Source organism: Hydra vulgaris, chromosome 03 (assembly GCF_038396675.1).
Source record: "Hydra vulgaris chromosome 03, alternate assembly HydraT2T_AEP".
NCBI lineage: Eukaryota > Metazoa > Cnidaria > Hydrozoa > Anthoathecata > Hydridae > Hydra > Hydra vulgaris.
The window spans coordinates 32382694-32408129 of record NC_088922.1 but is presented as its reverse complement, the minus strand read 5'-3'; the positions used below and the strand labels follow the sequence as shown (position 1 = coordinate 32408129).

General features: G+C 27.1%; 1 protein-coding gene across 1 annotated transcript in view; it reads right to left on the bottom strand.

The window, feature by feature from the left end:
- LOC101238484 (tyrosine-protein phosphatase non-receptor type 13) overlaps positions 1–18471 on the bottom strand; it is a 176954-nt gene extending 158483 nt beyond the window's left edge. The window contains exons 1-4 of the mRNA XM_065792946.1: positions 17772–18471; positions 17545–17643; positions 14586–14662; positions 7925–7987 (exon numbers count right to left, since the gene is read on the bottom strand). Of these exons, the coding sequence (XP_065649018.1) occupies positions 7925–7987; positions 14586–14662; positions 17545–17643; positions 17772–17907 (375 nt within the window). The 5' untranslated portion in view covers positions 17908–18471. The remainder of the gene's footprint in view (positions 1–7924; positions 7988–14585; positions 14663–17544; positions 17644–17771) is intronic.
- Between the last annotated feature and the right edge of the window lie 6965 nt (positions 18472–25436).

Below are 25436 nucleotides of genomic sequence, written 5' to 3'. Positions count from 1 at the left end.
TGTGTGGATCTAGAAGGTTCAAACTCTGAATCTCCAGATTCAATGAACTAACCACTACACTATAGCATCGATGCAAAAAAAATGTTTATTAAATTTGTATAATTAATATACTAAACATTAAAAAATTGGAAACTGACAACTATCTGTGTATCAGCAGAATATTAAAATATCATGTATAAAATAAATGAATAATAAAAAGCTACTAAAGCGTAAAAATATATAGGTACAAGAGGTAAAAAAATAGGTAAAAAATGTTGTTGCCATGGTAACCAATCAGAATTAAGTGGTGGATAATGGCGATCCTCAGGAATGCACTGCGATCAACAATGAGAGCTGAGACCTGCACTAATGCCACTCGTCAAGGGCGTGTCCTTGCAACAGATCTCACCGCCTGCACTCTACGTCATGCTAATCAATATTGCAATATAACAGGACTACACTACAAAAACTAAAAATCCCAATCCTTATCCCAGTTTTTAATATAGCTCCAACATTCTTAGAGATCTCATGAGGGTAGTGAGGGATGCGTGTGGTGTGACTGTAAATATGTGTAAAAATATACGCACTCATAACATAAAAATATACAAATATCCCTTCATATATACATACATAAATACCTATATATATACATGCACACATACATACATACATACATACATGCATACATACATACATACATACATAAATACATACATACACATAAACATATATATACAAAATAGTGACAATAAAGCATATAGAATAGTGACAATGACAACAAAATAAATAATAAGCAGCAGATAGCACATAGTACTTCAAAGTGACTTACCATTTTTACAATTACGATATGCTTAATATATGTCTAATCTATGTACATTAGGGCTGTTCATGTGAACACAGGAAAAAAAAAAATTTTTCGGATTTGAATGCATAGTTGTTTATTTTGTGCCATTTGACATAGTAATTGACTGTGGAAAAAATCTTTCCAATCAGATAATGTTTAGGGGGTGCTCAATGACCATAAAGTTTTACGAAAAACGTCAAAAACGTGTAAAAAGTTCCAAAGTTCCAAAAATTTCTAGAACCTGGTTAGTTCTAGAACCTGGTTAGATTTTTTCCACTGAAATATTGTCTGATTGCGTGCTATATAGATTAATTAAAGTGCAGCAGATTAACTGTCATCAGGGCACCAGACTAAAAAATGTCTGCTAGTGTTTAAAACAACTGTGTTTATATCATTTTGTTAAAATTTGTATTCATAATTTTAATACTATTATTTAACTCAATTTAGAATTTGTTCAAACAGAATAAAAAGGTTTACAAGTATAAATATTATTTTTATTTGGAATTTCAGTTTGACAACAAATGTATTAATATTTTGATAGTACCTAACCTTAGTAACCTATTACAGAAAACTAGCATGGTAGTCTGGTAGTGTATTGTTTGTTATTAAGTGCAGATAATAATAATTTCTAATTTGAAAATATTTATTTAATTTCTTTAGTAATAATTATTATAATATATTGCTGCAGCTGCATAAACCAACAACTGAATGATAAGTTTGTATAATATGGTATTGAGTTTTGATTTTCTCATAATATTTCAGTTATCATTGAAATGGCAGCATCATCTCGTGTTGCTATCTCTACACGACTTCAAACCAAAATCTTTTTAATTGGACAACCAGAGCCAAATCTTCCAGATAAAGTTCTTCCCTTAACATCTGATGTTTTAAAAACATTTTTTTATCATCTTAATTCAACCAAAAAGTCAGTGCCTGAAAGTCTTAAAACAACTGTTGATGAACTGATTATTATTTGGAATAAAGCCCGTATTCCGACAGCATTTCATCCGAATGTAGTCTTAAAGTTGAAAACTTTAGTCCAGGAATTTAAATTAATAAAAAAAAAAAAATCCAGATTGTCAGATTCTCAGAAATCGAGAGAGAAATCATTTACAGACACCATTGGCCTACTTTTTGACATTGCCCACAAGGATGCTGAAACCATGATCAGAATTGAAGAAGATAAAGAATTTTTATTGGATCAGAGATGTCAGAGAAAAATGGTGATGTTTGGAGAGGACAAAGAACTTTCAAAATTAGAAGAAAGAAATGAAGCAAGGAAACAAGCAGAGAGAGAACGAAAGCTAAAAGAAGAGCAAAGACAATCTGGTGCGAGTGCAATAGTTCCTGTTATTGAACCTTTACATGACGAAAGTTATAGTGATGACAACGATAACGATGCTGTTGATAATGACAAAATGGTTGATAGAGATTTTGAGATAGAAATCCCTGTTTATTACAGACAACAAGTCAGTAAAGCAAGTTCTTCAGGGTCAGCTGAATCAAGTTTAGCAAGTACTCCAAAACGACAATGTATCTTAGATACAATTCTTGACTCGCCTGATGTTTCATCAACATTAGACAGAATTAATCTATCTGACACAAAATTTACTATACTAGCAGCAGCAATTGCAAGGGCTGGTGGACAGAACCTCGATGATGGATCATTGTCACGTTCTACAGTCCGTAGAAAACGAACCTATCATCGATCAAATATTGAAGCCACTGTTCGAACTGAATTCTGCGATTTGGACAAACCACCATTAATCGTCCACTGGGATGGCAAACTGATGATAGATCGTACAAATTCTGCAGCCCCTAAAGCAAATGTTGACCGGCTATCTGTAGGTGTGACAGGTCACAATGTTGACAAAATTCTTGGAATAGCAAAACTATCAGCTGGAACTGGAGAAGCCCAAGCAAAAACAGTTATTCATCTGCTTAATTTCTGGGACATAATTGGTGATGTTATTGGAATGAGTTTTGATACTACAGCCTCTAACACTGGCTCCAAAAATGGTGCATGTGTAGTTCTAGAGAAACATATAGGTATAAATTTGTTATATTTCGCTTGCAGACACCAGGTTCATGAGATCATAGTAGCAGGAGTGTTTGGATCACTATTTGGACCATCATCTGGTCCCAACATACCTCTTTTCCAGAGATTTCAGCAATATTGGCCCAAAGTTAATCAAGGAAATTTTAAACCTCTGGATGACATTCGAATGAAAATACCCCTGGTGCAAGAACTACAAAATGAAGTGATTGCATTCCTCAAAGAAAACCTGCATGTTAAAATGCCAAGGGATGACTACAAAGAAATCATGGATCTCTGTCTGTTAATACTTGGAAAACTGCCTGATCAAGAAGAGAAAAATTATCATTTCAAGATCCCTGGTGCTTATCACATGGCTCGCTGGATGGCCAAGGTTATTTATTGTTTTAAGATTTATTTATTTCGTGAAGAGTTCAAGTTGACCACAAAAGAGGAAAAAAATCTCTGTGAATTTTGCTTATTTGCTAGTCTGGTTTATGTAAAATCTTGGATATCATGCACAAATGCCAGCGATGCTCCAGTTAATGACTTGTTTCTGTTTCAGCAACTTAAGCAGTTTGCAGTTGTGAATAAAACGATTTCCGAAGCAGCAGTCAAGAACTTTCAAAACCATTTGTGGTACCTTTCACCAGAATTGGTCCCACTAGCTTTGTTTTCAAACAAACTTCAAACGGAAGAGAAGCGAAAAATGATTTCCAACATGAAATTTCACGGTGAGAACTGGTCTGAAAGGTTGATCAAATTAAAGAACATTGAAAGTCTAGAGAAGAAATCTCTGGACATGCTGGTGACATCAGTTTCAGCAAGTGCGTTGCGGTCAATGAAGGTTGATATTGATTTTCTGTTCAACAACGATCCAGCTACCTGGAATGATTCCCCAGAATACCAAGAAGGAAAAAATTTAGTATATTCATTGAAAGTAGTAAATGATGCTGCCGAACGATCTGTGGCTTTAATGTCGATGTTTAATGAATCGATTACAAGGAATGAATCTGAAATGCAGAGGTTAATTCAGGTGGTTGAGGATCACAGAAAGCGAGTGCCAGATGCCAGAAAGTGTACTCTGAAGAGTTATAGTCCTCGCTAGCATTAACATTGCACGAACTATAACATTACGATAATTAAATGTTAATTGCTCATATGTTTTTTTGTTTATAATTCGTATTTTAATCAATGACAAAGAGTCAAAAATCCTAGTGTTTTATTTTGGAAAAATTCTGATATAACAAAAACCGCAGAACTTTAGTCGTATTGCAGTATTTTATTTCATTAATTTCTCTGCTAATAAACCAGTCTAAAGTGGATGTGGATTGTAATTTGTATTCAGAATTTAATATTTAGAGATAATTAAAACTGATCAAGTCTGAAAAATCTAATTAACCGGGTTTTAGAAATTTGTGGAACTTTGTTACTTTTTCCATGTTTTTCACATTTTTCGTAAAACTTTATGGTCATTGAGCACCCCCTAAACATTATCTGATTGGAAAGATTTTTTGCACAGTTAATTACTATGTCAAATGGCACAAAATAAACAACTATGCAATCAAATCTGAAAAAAAAATTTTTTTTGGACAGCCCTAATGTACATATATATGTATATAAAACAATCCAAGAATTCACGACTAACGATAGTAACGATATGAACTAAGAAAAAAAGTTGCACGGGGTAAAGGTATACAAACGTAATGTAAAATTTAGTAACATAAATAGTTCAGGAAACATTCATCTCACCTGAGAGATGGAGATAACTCCTAACTGAAAATAGTAAGGTAATAGCAAATTGATAGATAGACAACTCAAGATAGCCAGCTAATACACAATATAATTAGTTGATACACCAGAAATGAAAAATAAACCACGTAGAATAAATTTTAATTAATCAGTACCTAGCGGGCTGAAAAAATCGAGTTAAAAAACAAAGATTGTTTACTTAATAACCATAAGAACGTTACAGAAGACTGTATAGTGCAAAACTAGAACAAACTGACTTATCGACGTCAGATGAAATTCCTTAGGATCAAAAAAATCTAACAATATGGTAGTTAAATACAAAAAGTAAGCGAAACTCATGGTGTAAGTTATAAGAGTGACTAAAAGTTAATAAAAAATGAAAATAAAAAATTGAAAATAAAAAATAAAATTACAAAAGTTGATAAATCAATTGGCTAATCTACTCCTTAATGGATGGTAAAAGTAATGAACAATTGGATCTGTCTTATAAAGAACACATGCAACACATAATCTATTTCGGTCTTATTATGGGGTGTACCGTATCTAAAAAGTATATTGCATAGATCGGTCATTGTAGCCCTTGTGTGGTTAGTATGTATTCAAATAAGAAATAAAATGCATTTATTGTGATATTTTATTTTTTTATTCAAGATAAAATATGGGTAAATCATTTTGTTTTTCCTCAAGGTTTTTACATTGTTGTGGACAAGGATCCATGTTTAAATATCTTATAGAATTGAGATAGATGTCAAAATAAAATCATCTATGTGAATGGTTCTCAATGTTTCTAGCTAGCTACAGCAGTTGGTACATTCTTTTGTTATATTTTGCGTGGTTTTTTTTAAAGCTAAGAATTAGGAATTTGAATATTAAGTATAAAGAGCATCCATTACCAATGAAAAAAATTGTCAGTCTAAATGCTTCAGTGTCGGTTGTAGTTATGTTCCAGAATATTATCTGTATGGATAGTGTCCAGGTATTCATAGGGTGGAAGCATATTCCATTCATTTCTTTATAAACAAAGTTTATAAAGAAATGAATGGAATATGCTTCCATATCATTCTCTATCAAGACTCGCGTGAGATGATGCGTTCGTGTGTTATGTCGGAGGGGATAGTGGTCGCGTGTTATGTCGGAGGGGATAGTGCATAATAATCAAAATTGATAATAATCGACATAAAATGATTCGATAAAATGCTTGTATATACACACAAAATAAATTTGACCAAAAAACACAGACTCGCATCGAACCAGGAACTGCAGACACCATAAGCATCGCACTATACACTGAGCTACTTACACTGATGACTGCTCAGCAAAATAAAATATTTAAATTTAATAATATAAACAAAAAAATAAAAAATAAAAAATTGAAAAATAAAAGATAACTAAATAATAAAACAAAAAATAGAAAAGTATAAGGTGGTGAGGCATGCCACAAAAAAATAGTTATTGCACCTAAAAATATCTAAAGATGTGATAGTGCAGTGCACATGTTAGTAATGTCTAATTGGATAATTGGAGTCTAAATGGATAATCGTTCACCCTTGTAACTCTCTCCCTTGGGTAACTTAAAAGCAAATAATCAAAAAAAGAACAAACATTTGATATACTGACTTTAGAGACTGTGTAGTGCATTAGGATGTAGCATTTGGTTGTCCCGTATGGTCTCGTTATGTTTTCACCCACTTTCAAATCGGCTGAGTAGAAAGCTAAACACACTCACTCCTTGCGCTTATGGGCTAGCACATCAGAGCCAGACGTAAGACCTACAGAACGGATTTCAATTGATTGAATACACACATTAGCCACCATAGGCCACAAGCCATCGCTCTTAGCCAAAAGAGCTACTGCCCCGTGCTGGTGTGGAATTTTTACAGTATGTATTTATTGTAATACTGCAGTAGTAGGTCATAGAGGAATACCAGGTTATACCAGGAATACCAGAGTATACTACTGTATACTGCTTAACTAACTGTTTAAATAAAGTCACCATTTTAAAAATTAAAGTGAAAATATAAATAATGATCTAAATCTGAATACACAGAGAATGAAAAAAAAATAGATTGTACATATGGGGTCAAAATACATACTGTAAAAATACATACTGAATACACAGAGGATGAAAAAAAAATAGATTGTACATATGAGGTCCTAAAGCAACCCTTCTAACAGCAAACCAGAATGTAGGGGAGGGGGGAATTTAAATTAAATTGATTTTTCTTTTTATTAATTTGAGCCCTAAAACAACTTAACAGCAAACTTTTCCAGAATGTATTTTAAAAACAGCAAATTTACAGTTTTTCCATCAGGCTAAACAACTTTTAAATTTCAATCGCTTTGATAAGTTGAGAAACATTTCTAATTGAAAAAAATTATAAAAAATTGTTAAACTTTGGAAAGGTAATGCGACAAAATGATATAACAACATAGAGTTAACAATTATTCTAATGCAGCTTGAACTGTCTGCATCTTTTCTAAAGATATTAAAGGTGTCACAACTTGATTTAGTCTGATTCATATCTTAAATAGATATTTTGGATGAGAAATTTCAGGCTACCAAATATATTAATTTGACAAGTTAATAACAGAAAAGAAAATGACTGATGCTGTGTCTTCTAAAAAACGCGTTAAATTTGTGTGACTTTTTCACTAAAATTCAACATGTTTCAAAGTTTAAGGTTAAGAGTAACTTTGAACCACAAAAATCTATGTAATAACACGTATCAACATGATCCAAACTCTAGATTATACATTATTTAAGCTACAAAAAAAATTCAATAACATGATAATAGATACTAAAATATTGTAAAACTTGATTTTTAAGCAGAATGTGAGAAAACAAATAACAATTTTTTTTTAATATAGGTTTTTTTACATTAAAATAAAAAATATTGAAAAAAACAGTTTTCTACTCAGTTGTATGAAATGCAAGGTTTAAGATCTCCTTTATTTAAAATATAAATTTTCTTTTCTTTTTTCCTTTTTTCTAAATCATTGTTTTCAATCATTGTTTTCTAAATCATCTTTTTCTAAATCATTTCTAAATCATTTGGAAAACCACATACAGTTATGTTATTTAGTTACTTTTGCATATATTGCAAAGCAATAACAATCAGAATAATATGAATATCTTAACTTGTAGCATTCTTTGTAAACAAGATAAAGAACAATATTGTAGCATTCTTTGTAAACAAGATAAAGAACAATATTGTAGCATTCTTTGTAAATAAAGAACAAACAAAATAAAGAACAATATTGTAGCATTCTTTGTAAACAAAATAAAGAACAATATTAAAACAAATTAAGCTTACAATTGTAAAAGCTTCATTTTCTGCAGAAGTCAGAACACACATTCCTAGTGAATAAACTAACATCTAAAAACCAACAAAGTTATCAAGTTGTGTATGATTACTGATGTTGTTACTATAATTCTTATTATTTTCATCATCATCAGCATCATCGTCATCATCATCATTATTATCATCATCATCATAATCATCATCATCATAATCATCACCATCATCATCATCATTAAATAATAATTTTACAAACAAATAATTATCATAAAAATATTTTATGCATATTATTTTATTATAATTATATATATATTTATATCATGCATATTTATATATATATATATATATATATATATATATATATATATATATATATATATATATATATATACATATATATACATATATGAAAGCAACAGAAAGATTTAATAGCAGATCGATTCACCTCCGATTTCCTCTTAAAATCGGCATCTTTCATTTTAGAAAACAATAATTTTATTTTTGACGACCAAGTATACCATCGGATTACAGGTACAGCCATAGGTACAGACTTTGTCCCAGACTATGCATGTCTTACAATTGGTTTTTTAGAAGAAACTTTGCTTTTTCCGAAAATCTTACCAAAATACTTTTCAAAAGAAGAAGTTAAAAATATTGAACAGTTTTATTTTAGATATGTTGATGATGGTTTTAACATATGGCCAAAAAATCTAGACATCGCCAAGTTTAAAAGTTTTCTAGAAGAATTACATAATTCAATTAATTTTACGGTTGATTTAGGTATACAATACAATAAAAACGGAAATATCTACAATGTCATTAATTTTTTAGATGTATCGGTTATTCTTAAAAACAACAAACATATCAAAACAGATATATTTTACAAAGAAACAAATACCCACGACTATTTAAATTACAATAGTTTTCATCCTTTCCAGATAAAAAAGAATATCCCATATAATCTTGCTAAAAGAATAATTTTTTTTACCTCGGATTATGCTACAGAAAAACTACGTTTAACGGAACTAAAATTATGGTTAAAAGAATGTCTTTACCCAGATAATATTATAGAAAAAGCATTTCATAATGCCAAATTACAAGGACCAACACCTTTAAAAAAATCCAAAGAAGTTTTTCCTAATATAATATCTACTAATGAAAGGGTAAAGGAGGTTTTTTCAAATATACATCCAGTAATAACCTACAAACAACCACCAAATTTACTTAGACAACTAACTTCTTCAAAATTTCATTCTATTTCATCTATCAAAAAAACGGGTTTATTCAAATGTAAAGATATTCGTTGTAAAATTTGACAATTATATTTACAAGAAGTTGATAAGTTTCAGACGTCTAATGGAACTATTTGGAATATTAAAAGTCGCATTACTTGTAATAGCAAAAATGTTATTTATTATTTAAAGTGTTTATCATGCAATGGTTTATCTACTTACACTGGAAAAAAAAATAATTTAAGAAACCGTACTAATGGTCATATTTCCAGTTGCAGAACAGGAAATTCTACAGACCAATTTGACAATCATGTATTTGAATGCCAGAGATTGCACAATAAAACTTTTTTTCCAACTCTTTGTTTTCCTTGAATTAAAAAGTGAGAAATATTTGTTGTCATATGAAAGTCATTTACATAAACAAAAACATGACACATTTAATTGAGACTTCCTTTTTTTAAAAATGTTACAATGGTAACTCATAGTTACAATATAGCAATTTAATTTTTCTATTATCTAACTTTCTACAGTTACATAGAAAATAAAAAATAAAAATTTGATAAAAGCATTAAACATAGCACTACTGATGAAAATAGTGAAAGGCCTCTAGTGCTTTTTTATCATTTATATATTTATTTAAAAGAAATAAATCTTTTTTCAAATTTCAAAAATTCAATTATTGTTTTTTTTTTGCTTGGCATACCTTTTTCCATTATAATGTTTATTATCAATTTGGTAGTTAGGTTGGCAAATTATTACCTCATTTTTCCTCATTCTGAGAATTGATATATATATATATTATATATCTATATATATATATATATATATATATATATATATATATATATATATATATATATATATATATATATATATATATATATATATATATATATATATATATATATATATATATATATATATATATATATATATATATATATATATATATATATATATATATATTATATATTATATATATATATATATATATATATATATATATATATATATATATATATATATATATATATATATATATATATATAATATATATAATATATATATATATATATATATATATATATATATATATATATATATATATATGTATATATATATATATATATATATATATATATATATATATATATATATATATATATATATATATATATAATATATATATATATATCAATTCTCAGAATGAGGAAAAATGAGGCAATAATTTGCCAACCTAAACACTTTTAGGTCGGAGTTAGGTCGGCATTGCCAAACTGGGCTGGCTAACATCTTGATATACAGTATTGGACAAAACATTTGCAAACAACATCAAACAATGCTAAAGAGTGTTCCTAATTTTACATGTCTTAAAAATGAAACGAACTATACTACCACAGCAAACAGTTCAGGAGTCTGGAGTCATAGCATGCCATGACATGAGCAATCAGCTGACAGGTGACAGCACACAGGCAGAATTTCGTTGACAAGTGCCATTTTGCAGCGGACAAAACAAGTGCAACTTTTTTGGTTTATTTCATTTCCTTAAGTCTGGTCCGTGTCAACGTCATGGAAGTTTTTAAATAATTAAAGTATCCAAAAGTTTCCAGAAGTTTCCAGAAGCATGCAGAAGCTACCAGAAGTTTCCAGAAGAAGCATCTGGAATACAGTCCACATCCAGCCAAGACGTTGTGTTCCACAGAGCATTATTGCATCATCACAAGGTAAATGTAACACGGTAAGCCTTGAGAAGCGTGATTATTTATTTTTATTATTTTTATGACTTCAAGTGCAAAAATCAGGCTAAAAGATAGTAGATGTAGCAGCACTCCCTTGCGGGTCAGGCTATTTTTCAGTCGATGTAGCAACACTCCCTTGCGAGTCAGGCTATTTGTCAGTCGATGTAGCAGCACTCCCTTGCGAGTCAGGCTATAAGATAGTTGATGTAGCAACACTCCGCGCATGATTTACAGTAAAAAAAAATAAAGTAAATACATTTTATTAAAAAAATTAAAAATAAAAACATTTTATTAAAAAAAATAAAAATAAAAACATTGTTTATATTGTTAAAAACATTCAAAATGTTTTTAAAACATTCTGGTCAATTAAATTTGCGTTTTTGTGGTTTTTTTTAAAAAAGATTTATTTGTAATTAAATTAATGGTTTTTACTTTCGTCCAACACGCAAATGTTGGACGAAAGTCAAAAGTAATTAAAAGTGACGTATGTGTTGGCATAAGAATCACTTTTTTCCTTCCGCTCTTCCCAAAGACAACAAACTATAGATCTATATATATACATATATATATATATATATATATATATATATATATATATATATATATATATATATATATATATTTATATATATATTATTATATATTTATATATATATTATTATATATATATATATATATATATATATATATATATATATATATATATATATATATATATATATATATATATATATATATATATATATATATATATATAGGCCTCGGCGGGAGTAAATGGGTGCAAGAGGGGCAAAAAGAACATTTCTCCTAAAATGAACATGGCAAGCCATGCGAGCTGCTCCTCTTAACAGCTCCTTCGGAGAGCTTTTGGTTTTTGCAATCTGTTCATTCATTTAAAAAATTGCTTATTAAATACAAATTTTGGTTTTATACTTGTTACAAGCCCAGGACGCGACAAATCGTTTCTTTAATAAATGTAATGACGTTCATATCTTTATTTAATGACGAATGTCATATTAGGAAGTTTTATTTTCAAATAATTTGTATTCTAGTTAATAATTATTAAATATATCAATGATGCTTATTGAATTTAATTAATTTTTATTTCTTCAACACAGTTGTAAATTGTTATCCATTTGATACTAAATAATTAATTTTTTCAATTTAGTCTGCTAAATTTACAAATAAAAAAACGTATAAACTTGAAGAAAATAAAATAAAAGGAGCTAAAAATAAAGTAAAAGTTGAAAATAAAAAACTGAAAATAAAAAACTGAAAATAAAAAGTTGTTTTGACATTTCTTTTTAAAAACTATTAAAAATAATAACATATTAAGTATTTAACAATAAGTTAATAAAAATATCATATTATGGGCATAGTTAAACGCACAATAAAAAATAAAACTATAATATTAATTCTATATAATTATATATTCTATTAGATTGTATATATTTCAGCAAAACTTAAAAACTATTTTTTAAACAATTTAAAAGTATTTTTAATATGCAAATAGACATAACTTCAAAAAAAAAAAGAAGAGAAAATTAAAAAAAAAAAGCAACCGTAATGTTTAAGCATGGTTTCTTTTAACAAAAATTATTTTGTTAATGCATGCTAAAACATAATTAAACATGCTAAAACATATTTACTTTCTTTGATAGCGTACTTAGTTATTTGACTTAAAAGTAACGCAATTGAAAGAAATAATCAATTTTAGTAACAAATTGTTTTATATTACAAATATGTTTTTATATTGAATAAAAAACTATCAACCGCATTACTATTGGAAAAAAAATTGCTGAATTAATGCATGTTTCTAAAAATTTTAAGCAAATGCCAGCGTTTGCATATGCAAAAATCTAGAAACCTGACGTTTGTTTTTCTGTCTTTTTTTTTAAAAAAAGTTTGGACTTTCGTAGATTTGTCACACCATGCCAAGCATATGTTTTTTATGTTAATATTACAAGAATATATACATAACAAGTGTCATTTATTGCAGCATGAAAAAATTCTTAGGCAAGCATTGTTTTTACTGCTTATAAAAAAAGTTTTGTATTTTCTCATTGTAATAGAATGTAGACATTTTATTTTAGCTACAACGATAATTATACTTTTGAGAGAAAAAGTATACTTTTGCAAGAACCATATATTGCTCTCATAAAACGCTTTAGGGAAGTGTGGGCAACAGCGAGAGCTAAAACTCTTACATCCCGCTGAGGCCTATATATATATAATTTGTATTTTTAGTAAAATATATAATGAACTATGTAACAATAATTATAAGTTAAAATGTCAAAAATCATGTTACTAAACCAAAATGTGTGGTTAATTCATAAGTTACCAGTTCTTGATAAACCAAGTTGCTAGAGCTGTTTGCCCTCAGTTGGTCTTGTCACCTCATTTTATAAATCAAAAATCACCTATATCACCTCATTTTATAAATCAAAAAGAAACACAATTGAATTTTCAAAAAGCTGTTCCAATAGTGTTGAGGTGTGACAGATTTGGTTTACTGCTAATGTTTGAACAAAAAAAAAGAGGAATACAAATAAACTACAAGTATTGTATGATTCTTGTATTAAAATTGGAGAAAATAAGAACTAAAAAACAGTTAAAATTTGATTTGGTAAACAAGCTTAATAAATTTGATAATTGTGAGAAAAATACCACAAGACATAAAATCTCTTCAAGACCAAAGAAAAAAGGTGAAATGGTAATAAGCATGGAAAACTTAAAAATTAAAAAAGAATGAACAAAAACAAATGTATAAAACAAAAATGTAAGTTAAAACTAGTTTTGTTCGATCAATAAATAAATATCAATAGATAATTATTTACTATTTTTTGTTTTTGTTACTATGATATTTTATTATTGTTATATTATTACTGTAAAAACTGTTATTAACACATGTAGAGTAAAACCAGGTTAAACCAGTCACATTATTTTTTCAAATAATAATGGAAAATATTAAAATTTTTAAAAATGGAATGGATAGGAATATTAAAAAGTATTGACTTTCAAGATGTCATACAAGGAAAAAGATAAAGAAGGTGTGTTAGCTGATATAAACAAATAAAAATTTAAATCAAAACAGCTGCATTCAAATATGACATCCCATTATTGGGATGTCATATTTGAATGGGACATCAACTTTATTGGGAATTGAAACACTTGGCTCTGCAATAGTACATGTTTGCTAAAAAGATTTGTAATAAGCCATCATTTTTTGTTGTCAAAAATTTTAAATTTAAACCTTTTATTATTTCTGTATGCTATGTAAAAAATACTTTCAGAAAAATAATAAAATTTTAAAGTTATTTAATATGTTTTATAATGATTGGTATAACAGAATTTCTGTCAAAAGCAATCTTTCTTTTTTTTTTTTTTGGTTTTCATATTTTCAAATACAACTTATTTGTTTAATAATATCTGTTTTTGTATTTGCAATTATATGTAATAAAATGATAACCATAATTTATAAAAATATAATAAAGTTATTTGTTATTTGTTGTCCAGTGTTTGGTTTGACCCAATACAATATTACTCAATAGATTTACTCAATACAATATTAAAATTATTTTATACCCAAGTAAATAATCACAATATATTAAACAAAACCTCTATGCAGAAATTATATGTAATATAAACCATAAATTAAAAATTTTCATATTTACTTAATGTTTACTTAAAATAATAACCAATAACCTTTTCGATTTCATTATCAGTAATTTTCTTCTTTTTTATAGAATACTCTGGGGGACGGAAATGCTTTTCTGTTCTTTCTTAAAAAAAAAGAGGAATAATATTTTTATTTTTTAATGTCATTAAAAAATATAAATTCTCAAAAAAAAAATTTTAATAAGTTTAATATATTTAATGTTTTTATCAATATAGTCAATAAATTTGAATAAAATTGGATAAGTAAGGCATTCCTTGCAGTGTTCTGTTGGTCCGGAAGCATGATAACTGCCTTTTATGCTTACCTGAGGCTAAATACTTCTTCATAAAATTTTCTTATATATTTTTCTGATATAAACACCAGGGTGTGAACACATAAGCTTATATACACCTGGATTGCAATTTGGTAATAATTTGGATTTATTATTACATAAAATTGTTTTTAAAGTTGGCAATTTTTTTAATATAATTTTAACATCATTTTTTTTTAGTTCTTTCTTAAATTTTGATCCTAGTTTGGGAATCCATGGGAGTTTTAGTGTTGTGCAACTATTTTTTATTTTATCTGTGACTACATCTAAAGGATTGTTTTGATTTTGAGATTTTTTTTTTATAAGATTTAGCTGATCTTTTATGGCCATTTTCAACAAACATATTTATTTTAAACTGTATTTTATTTTAAGGTATTTTGGGGAACAAATTTGTGTGACTCTTGATATAAAACCTTTCAAGACTCCAGAAGTTATTACAGGATTAATGTTTGAATTTGGTTTAATTTGTATAATCGTAACTACAGATTTTTGATAGATTTTAACATCATAGTGGAAACTATTTGTATTTATTGTTGTTTTATCTAAAAAGTTTAATTTCTTCCTTTCGTTTTCTTTTTTTGATGTGTATTGAATTGTGGGATCTTGATGATTTTAAAATTATAGGAATTTGTTCTCACATGGCTGTCATCTACAGCTATGTTGCAGAAGTATTGCAAAAATGCCACTGCAACAACGACCATAAATGATAGTCCAATAGAGCCCAAATTTGGTATGATTCAAATTACATTTTTATAAAAAAAGTAGCATTGACTTATTCAATTAATAGGTGAACATCATAGGTGAATAGTTAATCTAGTTCTATACCCAAGGTTTACCATTTATCATTGTTGAGCATGTCAATAATCACAGGAAGAGCTCTGTCAATTAGAATGGAGAGTTACTAAGCTATTACGTCAAACAAAACTTAGGGGAGTTTAGTAACTTTCTTTTGTACTTATTTAGAGTTGGTTGTATTATTTTAACAAGATATTCTGAAGAACCATAAGGCGGATTACCTATAGTGAAATTCACTGGTCTCATTGGATATTTTTTATCTGATTATGAACTTTTATGATGACATACAGTCGTGGAGGAATGCAATTAGGATGTAATTGAAAATAAGTTTTTTTATCAAATTTATTTTCTTTCCTTAATTTGCATAAAAACTTCTAATATTTTGTTGTGATGGTTTGTGTAGGATCATAATTAATATTTAACAATATTATTAAACAATATATTAACAAATTTAATTATCCAATTTTTAAAAAGCATCTGATTCATTAATTACAAAAATCTTGAAGTTTATCAAATGAATTCTTCAGGTGTCCTAATTATTTTTTAAATTATTTAAAGAATTTAAAAAATAATTAGGACAAATATTATTTAATAACTAAAGTTATTAAATAATAACCGTCCTAATTATTTTAGTTAACATTTAGAAAAGTTGTGTTTATATATCTTAAATAAAGTTGTGTTTACATATCTTAAATAAAGTTGTGTTTATATATAAACACAACTTTATAACTTTATAATAAACCTTAGAAAAGTTGTGTTTATATAGTTTAAATAAACCTTAGAAAGTTTATATATCTTAAATAAACCTTAGAAAATAAGTTTAGATTAATTAAACTTATCAAAACAAATTATTTATTGAGATATTAACAAAAAAACTTTTTCATATTGTTTTCTGTGGAGGAAAGTATTGGCTTGTTGATTTTTTCTTTCAAAAGAGACATAGTCTGATTAAAGTGTTTATCTTTGACATCAATAAAAACAAGTGATGTTGTTAAAGTTAAACTATACTTTAATGTTGGGGTTTTTCCTTTTTTAATATGTTAGGTATACCAAAACTTTGTTTTTAAGAAATAATTTCAATGATAACTTGCTAATTGCTATTATTAATAGAACTTTTTTAAAACAAAAGTTTTAAGAATACTCTGTTAGTTAAACAGAGAGAAGTAAATGCGGCTGAGGGTTTTAAAAAACAACTTACTTTAATCAAATCTAAAAACCAAAAATTATTTTTGGTACTAATAAAATATAAAAAATTTGTCAGTGAAAACAAAATACTTATTTTTTTTGTTAAAAAAAAAAGGAGTTATTTAAGACAAAACCAGAAAAAAAGCCACTTACAGACCATGATTGAAAAATAAGTTGTGCAAAAAATTAGACTTATTAATTTTTTTTTTTAAAACTGAGATTTTGGGTTTAGTAAGCACCTAGTTCAACTTTTTTATTTTATTTTAATTAATTGCACTTAGTTAAACTGCATTAACAAGTAATTTAAAAATGAGGTTACTCTTTGTGTACTTAATTTAAGATTTTTATGTACTCAAATTACCTATTAAACTTGGGTACAAGTTTCAAAGGATTTCCAGATAATATACACCCAAGTATCCATGCAAAACCAGATAACCAGTTTTACAAAAATATAAAGTTCCATTGTGACAACAGTAAATTAGGTAATCAAGGGAATTTTAAGCTCATTTTGATAGTTAAAACACTTTCATGTATTCCATTCTTTTATTTAATAGACTGCTCATAAACACTCATACAAAAAATAGCTGAAAAGCAGCAATAGTTTAAATCCTGTCAAATTTTGTAAATTAAAGAAAAGTAACCTTTATCAAATTTCAATTTTATAATTTAGTATTTAAAAAAAATTTTTAACTCACCTTGTTCACAAACACCAAACTTTATTCTACCATTTAAACATAATATAATTGTATCAGGACATAGAGTTGAAATAAGATCTAGTAATCTTTCTTTCTCAACTAAATTAAGTTAATATAAGATAAAAAAATACATAAATATCATTTTTAAAAAGAATATAACAAAACTTTAGTTATAATTTAAATTATAAACAATTTTAACACAGTTAAAGAAATTAAAAATTAAGAACCTTTATCCATAATACTTTGTAAAGCTAGACTTGCTTGCAACAATAAACTCCAAAGTTCAGATTCAAATAATGGTTCAGCTCTTACTTCAAGAACTTCATTCAATGTTGTTTGATCGAATGCAAGCAATGGCATCATTATAATTTAATACTTACATAAAAATATACAATTATTGAAATTTTTATCATATTTATTCAAATTTATATACAAATTCAGCTGCAGGTACTAAATTTTTAGAAATAAAAAAATAAACTTTTTCAAGTCTAATTTGTACTTTAATTGTTGTGTTTACTAAATATTTTAAATGTAACTAAATTAAACTTAACATTTTAATTAAACTTTTAATTAGTTAAAATAACTTCCTTTATTCTTTACTATAGCTGCACAGATCTTCAGTAACATGATCAAACAATTTACGCAGTGTTTTAGGTTGAATTGTTTTTAATATCATTTGCAATAATGCCATAAGCTAATATGTAGATGACTGCATTTGTTGCACGTAACCTGCCAAGTTCTTGCTATAGTAACTTGATTGCATTAAGATCTGGTGATTGTGGTAGCCATTCAAATATTTCTAGTTCTTGCTGGTTTTTAAAGATTTTCAAACAGCTTTTTCAGTATTTGCTTGGATGTTTCAGATCATTATCACACATGAAAACATAATGATTTGAAAACACAGATTTCAACTAGCTGTGATCTTATAATTAATTAATAATTATATAATTAAGTTCAAATGTTTATTTTATAGATAAATAAGATAATTTAATTATAATCTAGCATGTGCCTGTTCATTAATAAAGTATGCTAAAATGGTCTATACTATTATTGATATACAAGAATTATAAACTAAAATATTAAGAGATTCATTGAAATAAAAAAAAGGAAGAAACAATTTAAACTTATTTATATCTTGAAAGCATAAATTCAGTACCTGCCTCAATTTTTCTTCTAAATATATAAACATTTAATTATAAATATGTATTTAACCTCAATCCAATTGGCTTGAACGGGCTATACCCTAAAGCCAAAATGTATCAAGTTTAAGATATATTAAGTTTAAAATGAGGTGGTTTCACTCAATATATTTAGGTTTAGATATATAACTTCTAATACTTAAAAAGTAGTCAGGTTTTTTATCCTTTGTACTTTTTGTATTCCTTTCATTAGTTGTACTTTCTGCAACATTTATCGTTATACTTTGTTGGTGTTGATTTTTTAAAATCAGTTGTTTATAATAGACTATATAATTGAGTATTAATGGATTGTTACAATTGGTTTAGGGTCAACTCTACAATTTTTTGTGAAGTGGAGTAGTACAAAAAATCTAAAAAGTGCTTGTATACAAAATAGTTGTGTTTTGTTTCTCTTTTTTTTTTTTTTTTTTAAAAAAACACATTTAGTTAACCGCGTTTAACATTAACTGTTATTTAGTTGAGTTTTATTTATTGAGCACAAAAATTATTAAAAAAGAAAAATTTAACGTATTACTTTTAAACAATAAACTTAAAATTTCTTATTAAAAAAAATTTATTCGAAAATCATTTCTTGTTAAAAAAATATCCTTTTATTATGTTTTGTTGTATATACTATGTGCATGTGTGTTAATTTCAGAACTAAAACTTTTACAGAAATAGTACTTCGATATATTTTTGTTTCCACATTACTTCGCATTTTGAATTATAACAAAGTTTTAGAATTTTAACCAATCACAAAAATAATTCAATACGAGTAACAGGAGGTAAATAATAATTGACTCGAATCTTGACTTGAATGGATCTTCACGCTTGCTTAAAAGGTTTGGTGCTGTAATTTAAAAACTAAACTTGTCAATCCTAATATTATGTTACATGTTCTAGACGTCATTTATGACATTTATAAATTTTTTTTGCCTTGAAAGTTACAAGGAAAAAGTTCCTGAGATATTATCTATGACGTCACTAGATTACTTAACACATGTAGATTGACAAGTTAAGTTTTTAAATTATACCGCCAAACCTTTGAAGCATGCGCATAGTGAGCCAGGTGGTGGACGAAAGTAAAAAAAATTACATTCTCTAAAATTATTTTTGTATAATTATCATGCCGTATCCATCTAAGCTGTAGAATAAAAAGCTTTTTTTTTTAAAAAAAAAATTCGAATTTTTTTGTGTTACGAATAAGCAGTTAGTAGTTGTTAAGTTTGAAACCACTTTTTTTATAGCATAAACTAAGAAAATCAAGTATTTTCTTTCAAATGAGCTTATTTTGCACAATTATGTTATGTCAATTAAAATGATTTTAAATGACGGCGTATTTGAAGCTAAAATTTCACTTAGATGGTCAATTACAGCTTTTTTTTGTAACAGGCCTATTCACCGCATGGTCGACGACATTAACTGAACATTTTGCATTTCTTTTATTCTGTGACAAGAAAGTGCTTGCTAAATTATTTAGTCAATTTTTCAAATTTTATTTAACTTTGTAATAAACATGGGTTGTACATGCTGTGTCACAAATTGACTGATGAAATCACGAAAAATTTTCGTCTTCCTCGAACACCAGAAAATAAAAGTGGTCGGCTGTTATACCAAGAAACAACATAACAGATGAGAAAGACACCGTTGTTTGTGAAAGGCACTGGTATTTGGATACGTTTGGCAAAAGATTAAGGAAAAGAAAGGGTAAAGCTACAGTAAAATATTTTTATTTTTTTGCTTGTAGCGCTCTCGTCAGTGGAGACCTTTTAAACATAATGATTTTTTAATGGCTTCAGTACATACATCAACTATCTTATAGCCGGCTGTTGCAAGAGAGTGTGCTGCTACATCGACTGAGGATTCGGCATGGGGCAGCAATCTTTATTCTTTTATTATTCCAATAAATATTCCTCGTGTTTAAAAAGGCTCCACTAACGAGAGCGCAACAAACGAAAAATATATATATTTTAGGTTGCTTAACTGTATGAGTGCCAAAGAAAGTCCTTGTGATTCTCCATCTGTGTTTAAGTGTATAAAACCCAGGGGCTGATCTAGGGGGTATCCTGTGTTGCCCAGGATTCACCCATAATATTGTAAGAAATTGTAAAAAATTCCATTTCATAATATAAAAAAGTACTAAACTTAAATTTATAGTATATAATATGCATTTATAAGTTCTTTAAAAAAATAAATATTGCCTTAAACATACACGGCTATAAAAATGTTTCAAAGACTCTGTTCTCCTCCGTCATGTTTCAAAACGCCGCTATTAATCAGGACTAGCTGAGATCGGACCCGTAAAAATACGGGTCTTAGTAAGTCTATTCCTAGCCGAACTTTTCATACTTTTTCCTTATATATCCTAGCTTTCCGGATCCATAAATTATAGGCCTTTACCAATTTGCATATCTATTCCTCACCGATTATATATTCTATACCTATTCTATTCCTTATTGACTTAAATATTTTTTAGTAAAATATTTTTTAAGTAAAAAATTTTTTTAGTAAAATTCTGAAAAAAAACTTTAACTTAAAGTTTTTTTTCAGAATTTTACTAAAAAATTTTTTTATATTAAACAATTTTTGTATATTATACAACTATTATACAAATTATACAAATTATACAACTATTATACAAATTTTTGTATATTATACAGTTAGTAACACTTAAAACGGACTATTATTAAATAAATTATTAATTATAACTTAACTTTTATTTCTTAATCTTTTATAATATTTTAACTTGATATAATATTAGCTATCTAGATACCCATAATACCATAAATTATGGCTGGTCTGTTTCACACCTATTTAAACCTCAAATAAGCATTTAACAAAGATAAGATAAAAAAAAAGTTAATAAACTTTTACAAAACTACAAGGTAAATAATCTGATCTGAAGAAAGATCAAGATGATCTTGTCATCAGAATTGTATACAAGAGTAAACCAATGTGGAAGTTAAAAAGTAAAAAGTATATGAACAATAAATAAAATTAGTAGGAATAAAATTCTATAAACGTAAAAATGTATATAAACAATAAAAAAGTAGACCAAAAAATGTTTTTAACTTTTACTACTAACAATAACTCAAAATATTATCTAATGAAAGAATGAGATTTTTCAGTTTTTTTTTAAAAAGGCAAAAAGTAATAGGTACTTTAAAATTAAAATTCGGCAAGACAAGTTTATTCCAAAAGTGTGGCGCTCGATAGGTAATACAAAATTGGTTAAAGTTTGTTTGACAAAAAGGTTCATTTAAAAAGTTATTATTTCTCAAAGTATATTTACTGATTGGTTTAAGAGAAAAAAGATCTTTGAAAACGGCTACGGATAAGTTATTTATCCACATATATACAAAACATAAAGTATTAAATACATTTAACTCGTATATATTCAAAATTCTCATTTCCATAAAATAATGCTTCGAATGAAAGAAGCGATTTGCAAAATTGATTATACGGATTGCGCGTTTCTGACGGAGATAAAGGCGTTGCAACTTACTTTTTTCAGTACTTCCCCAAGCAATATTGGCATAATTTAAATAACTATGTATAAATGAGTAATAAAGTTGTATTAAGACTTTCTTATTGAGATAGATTCGTAATTTATATAGGATCCCCATGTTTTTAGAAATTTTTGTGCTTATATAATCAAAATGGTGATTCCAAGTAATATTTTCATCAAGATAAACACCTAAAAATTTTGTAACAGAATCTCTTTTGATTTCCTTTTGATCGATAAAAATTTGAGGTAAATTTGTAGGGAGAAATCGTTTTTTTGTAATCGAATGAAATAAAACCCATTTTGTTTTATTAATATTTAAGTTTAACTTATTACACTTAAACCAATTAGATATATGTCTGAGTTCTTCGTTCATTGTTTTAAAAAGTTCATCGATATCATAGTTAGAAAGGAATAGGTTTGTATCATCTGCATACATAATGCTCATTAGTTTTGAAGCTTTATTTAAGTCATTTATATAAATTAAAAAAAGGAGAGGTCCAAGAATTGAACCTTGTGGAACTCCACAAGTATTAAGAAAAGTGGATTGATAATCATTGTTAAATAATACAAACTGTTTTCGATTAGATAGATAACTTTTAAACCATTTTAAAATTTTATTTTTTATTCCGTAATATTTGAGTTTATGAATCAAAATATGGAGATCGACCGTATCAAAAGCTTTTGATAGGTCAATAAAAATTCCTAGTGTATATTGTGATTTTTCAAATGATTTTGAGATTTCACGTACAAATTGGATAATAGCATGTTCAGTTGAGTTATCTTTCTTGAAACCAAATTGATTAATGTAAAGTAGATTATTATCATGAAAGTATTTGTATAATCTGTTGAACATAATTTTTTCTAGGATTTTCGAAAATGTGGAGAGAACAGAGATGGGGCGATAATTACTGATTTCAGATTTGTCCCCTTCTTTAAAAATAGGAATAATTTTGGCAATTTTTAATTGTTCTGGGAATACTCCTTGATGGATAGAAGCCTTAAAGATTTTAAATAGAACATCTTTAATTTGTTCAAAGCGATCTATAATCACGTTTCCATTAATTTGATCTGCTTCAATTGCCTTATTTTTTTAACAGATTTGAAGGCTCTTTCGAACTCATCAAAATTTAATTCGGAAGATAACTCATCTGAACAAATGCAATTATCCAGGGATTCTAAATAATCAGTAAACAAAGATTTTGTTTTAGGGATTTTTTCAGACAGTGTTGGTCCTATATGAGTGAAGTATTTGTTAAATTCTTGAGCTATAGTTTTTGGTTCATGTAAATTTTTGTTACCGACTCTAACCATTTGTGGCAGGAAACCGGAGCATGATTTTTTTTTGCCAATAATTTCCTTCATTATTTGCCACGTGCGCTTTGTGTCGTTTTTAAATGTATTGAATAATTGGGAGTAATAATTTTTCTTCAAGTTTTTGCGAATTTTTTCAAATAGGTTTTTGTAGTTCTTTTAAATTTTTTCGCTTGAAGCTGTTTTTGTTTTTAAAAAACTTATATATAATTTTTGTTTTATTCTGGATGATTTTTTAAAACCTTTTGTAATCCAGGGTGTATTGATATTCTTTGTTTTCATTGCTTTTTCTATGATTGGGAAATTAACTTCATAAACAGAAAAAAAAGTTTCATTAATATTATTAGCGTTATCATCAAAATTTATATTTTTCGAATGCAGTAATGATAGTTGGTCTTTAAATAACTTAATATTAGTCTCATTATAAATGCGTTTTCTTATTACTTTTTTGGTATTGATGTTTCTTTCTGAGTTTGTTTTATTAAGTTTCAGAAATAGAGGAAAATGATCTGATATATCAGTTTTTATGATACCTAATTGTATATTATTATTGAGAATATCAGTAGTTATAATATTATCTATAAGAGTCGCTGTATTTATTGTAACTCTTGTGGGTCGATTTATTAAAGTAACTGACCCTGTTTCAAAAATTGCGTCATAAAAATTCTTAATTTTATGGTCGTCATTATAGAGAAAACAGTTCATATTTAAGTCTCCGACTATATAGTTTTCTTTTTTATCATTATTTCCTTTTTTTATGATTTGTTGTAAGACCATGCTCAGGTTTTCGCTCACGCCGTCAGGTGGCCGATAACAACTTACAATAACGATAACTTATTCTTACCTTAAATGTTACAACTTACAATAACGATAACTTATTCTTACCTTAAATGTATTGAATTCAATTGCTTTCTTCAATTACTGCTGACTAATGATTAATATAGTAAATTTCAAATCATGAAGATTTTCTAAATCAAAACCATATTTCAACAGTAGACAAACTAAAAAAAAAAAAAAAAAATGAAAAATGAAAAAAAATAAATTTCTACTATCTTTTTAATTAAAATATAAAAGATAACCTTACCACTAGGCAATGACAAAGATAAAACTAAATAAAAAAAGGAAAAATATAATATAAATAGATAACATCTGTAAGTAAAAAAATAATAAAAACCATTATAAAATTAATACAGAAAAATGGGATTAAAAAAATAGTTAAGTTTTTTACAATCAAAAAAGATTTTTGAATTTTTTTTCTAGCAGGGAATTAGGAGCTGTATTTAAATATATAAAAAAAATTTTTTTTTTTTTTTTTTCTTTTGCTTTACTCACGTGTTCGGTGAGAAGAAAGTATGTAAATAAACAAGTAATAAAAAAGACACCGTCTATTACTCAATGCAACTAAGGCATAGAACAGACATAAAAAGCCGATAATTTTAAACAAATCCGATTGGTTGTTAGTGGCAAACCGAACAACTTTTTACTTATTTTTATTTAATTTATGCAAACAAAGAATTCGTAAATAATGGCAAAATATTATAAAGAACTGAAGCGTTTGTTATAAGAGTTTTGCAGGAGATATATCAATATTTTAAAGATATCTTGAAGATATCTATGATTATAAAGATATCTTGAAATATTTTTTTGACATAGTTTATGAACCTAATTATAATTTAATATATTTATGTTGTTAAAAGCAGTTAGAATGAATTGTGTAATATATATTTCATTTTGCTCTGTACTAACAACAAAAAGTATTTATCTTAATACATTACTTAAGCCATAATACTATTTGTATCGACTTAGTATTCAAAGATATAATTGTTTTTATAACAATAAGTTAAAAGTAACTTATGTTATTTTAAATTATTGTTATGAAAATAAAAGAAACCAAA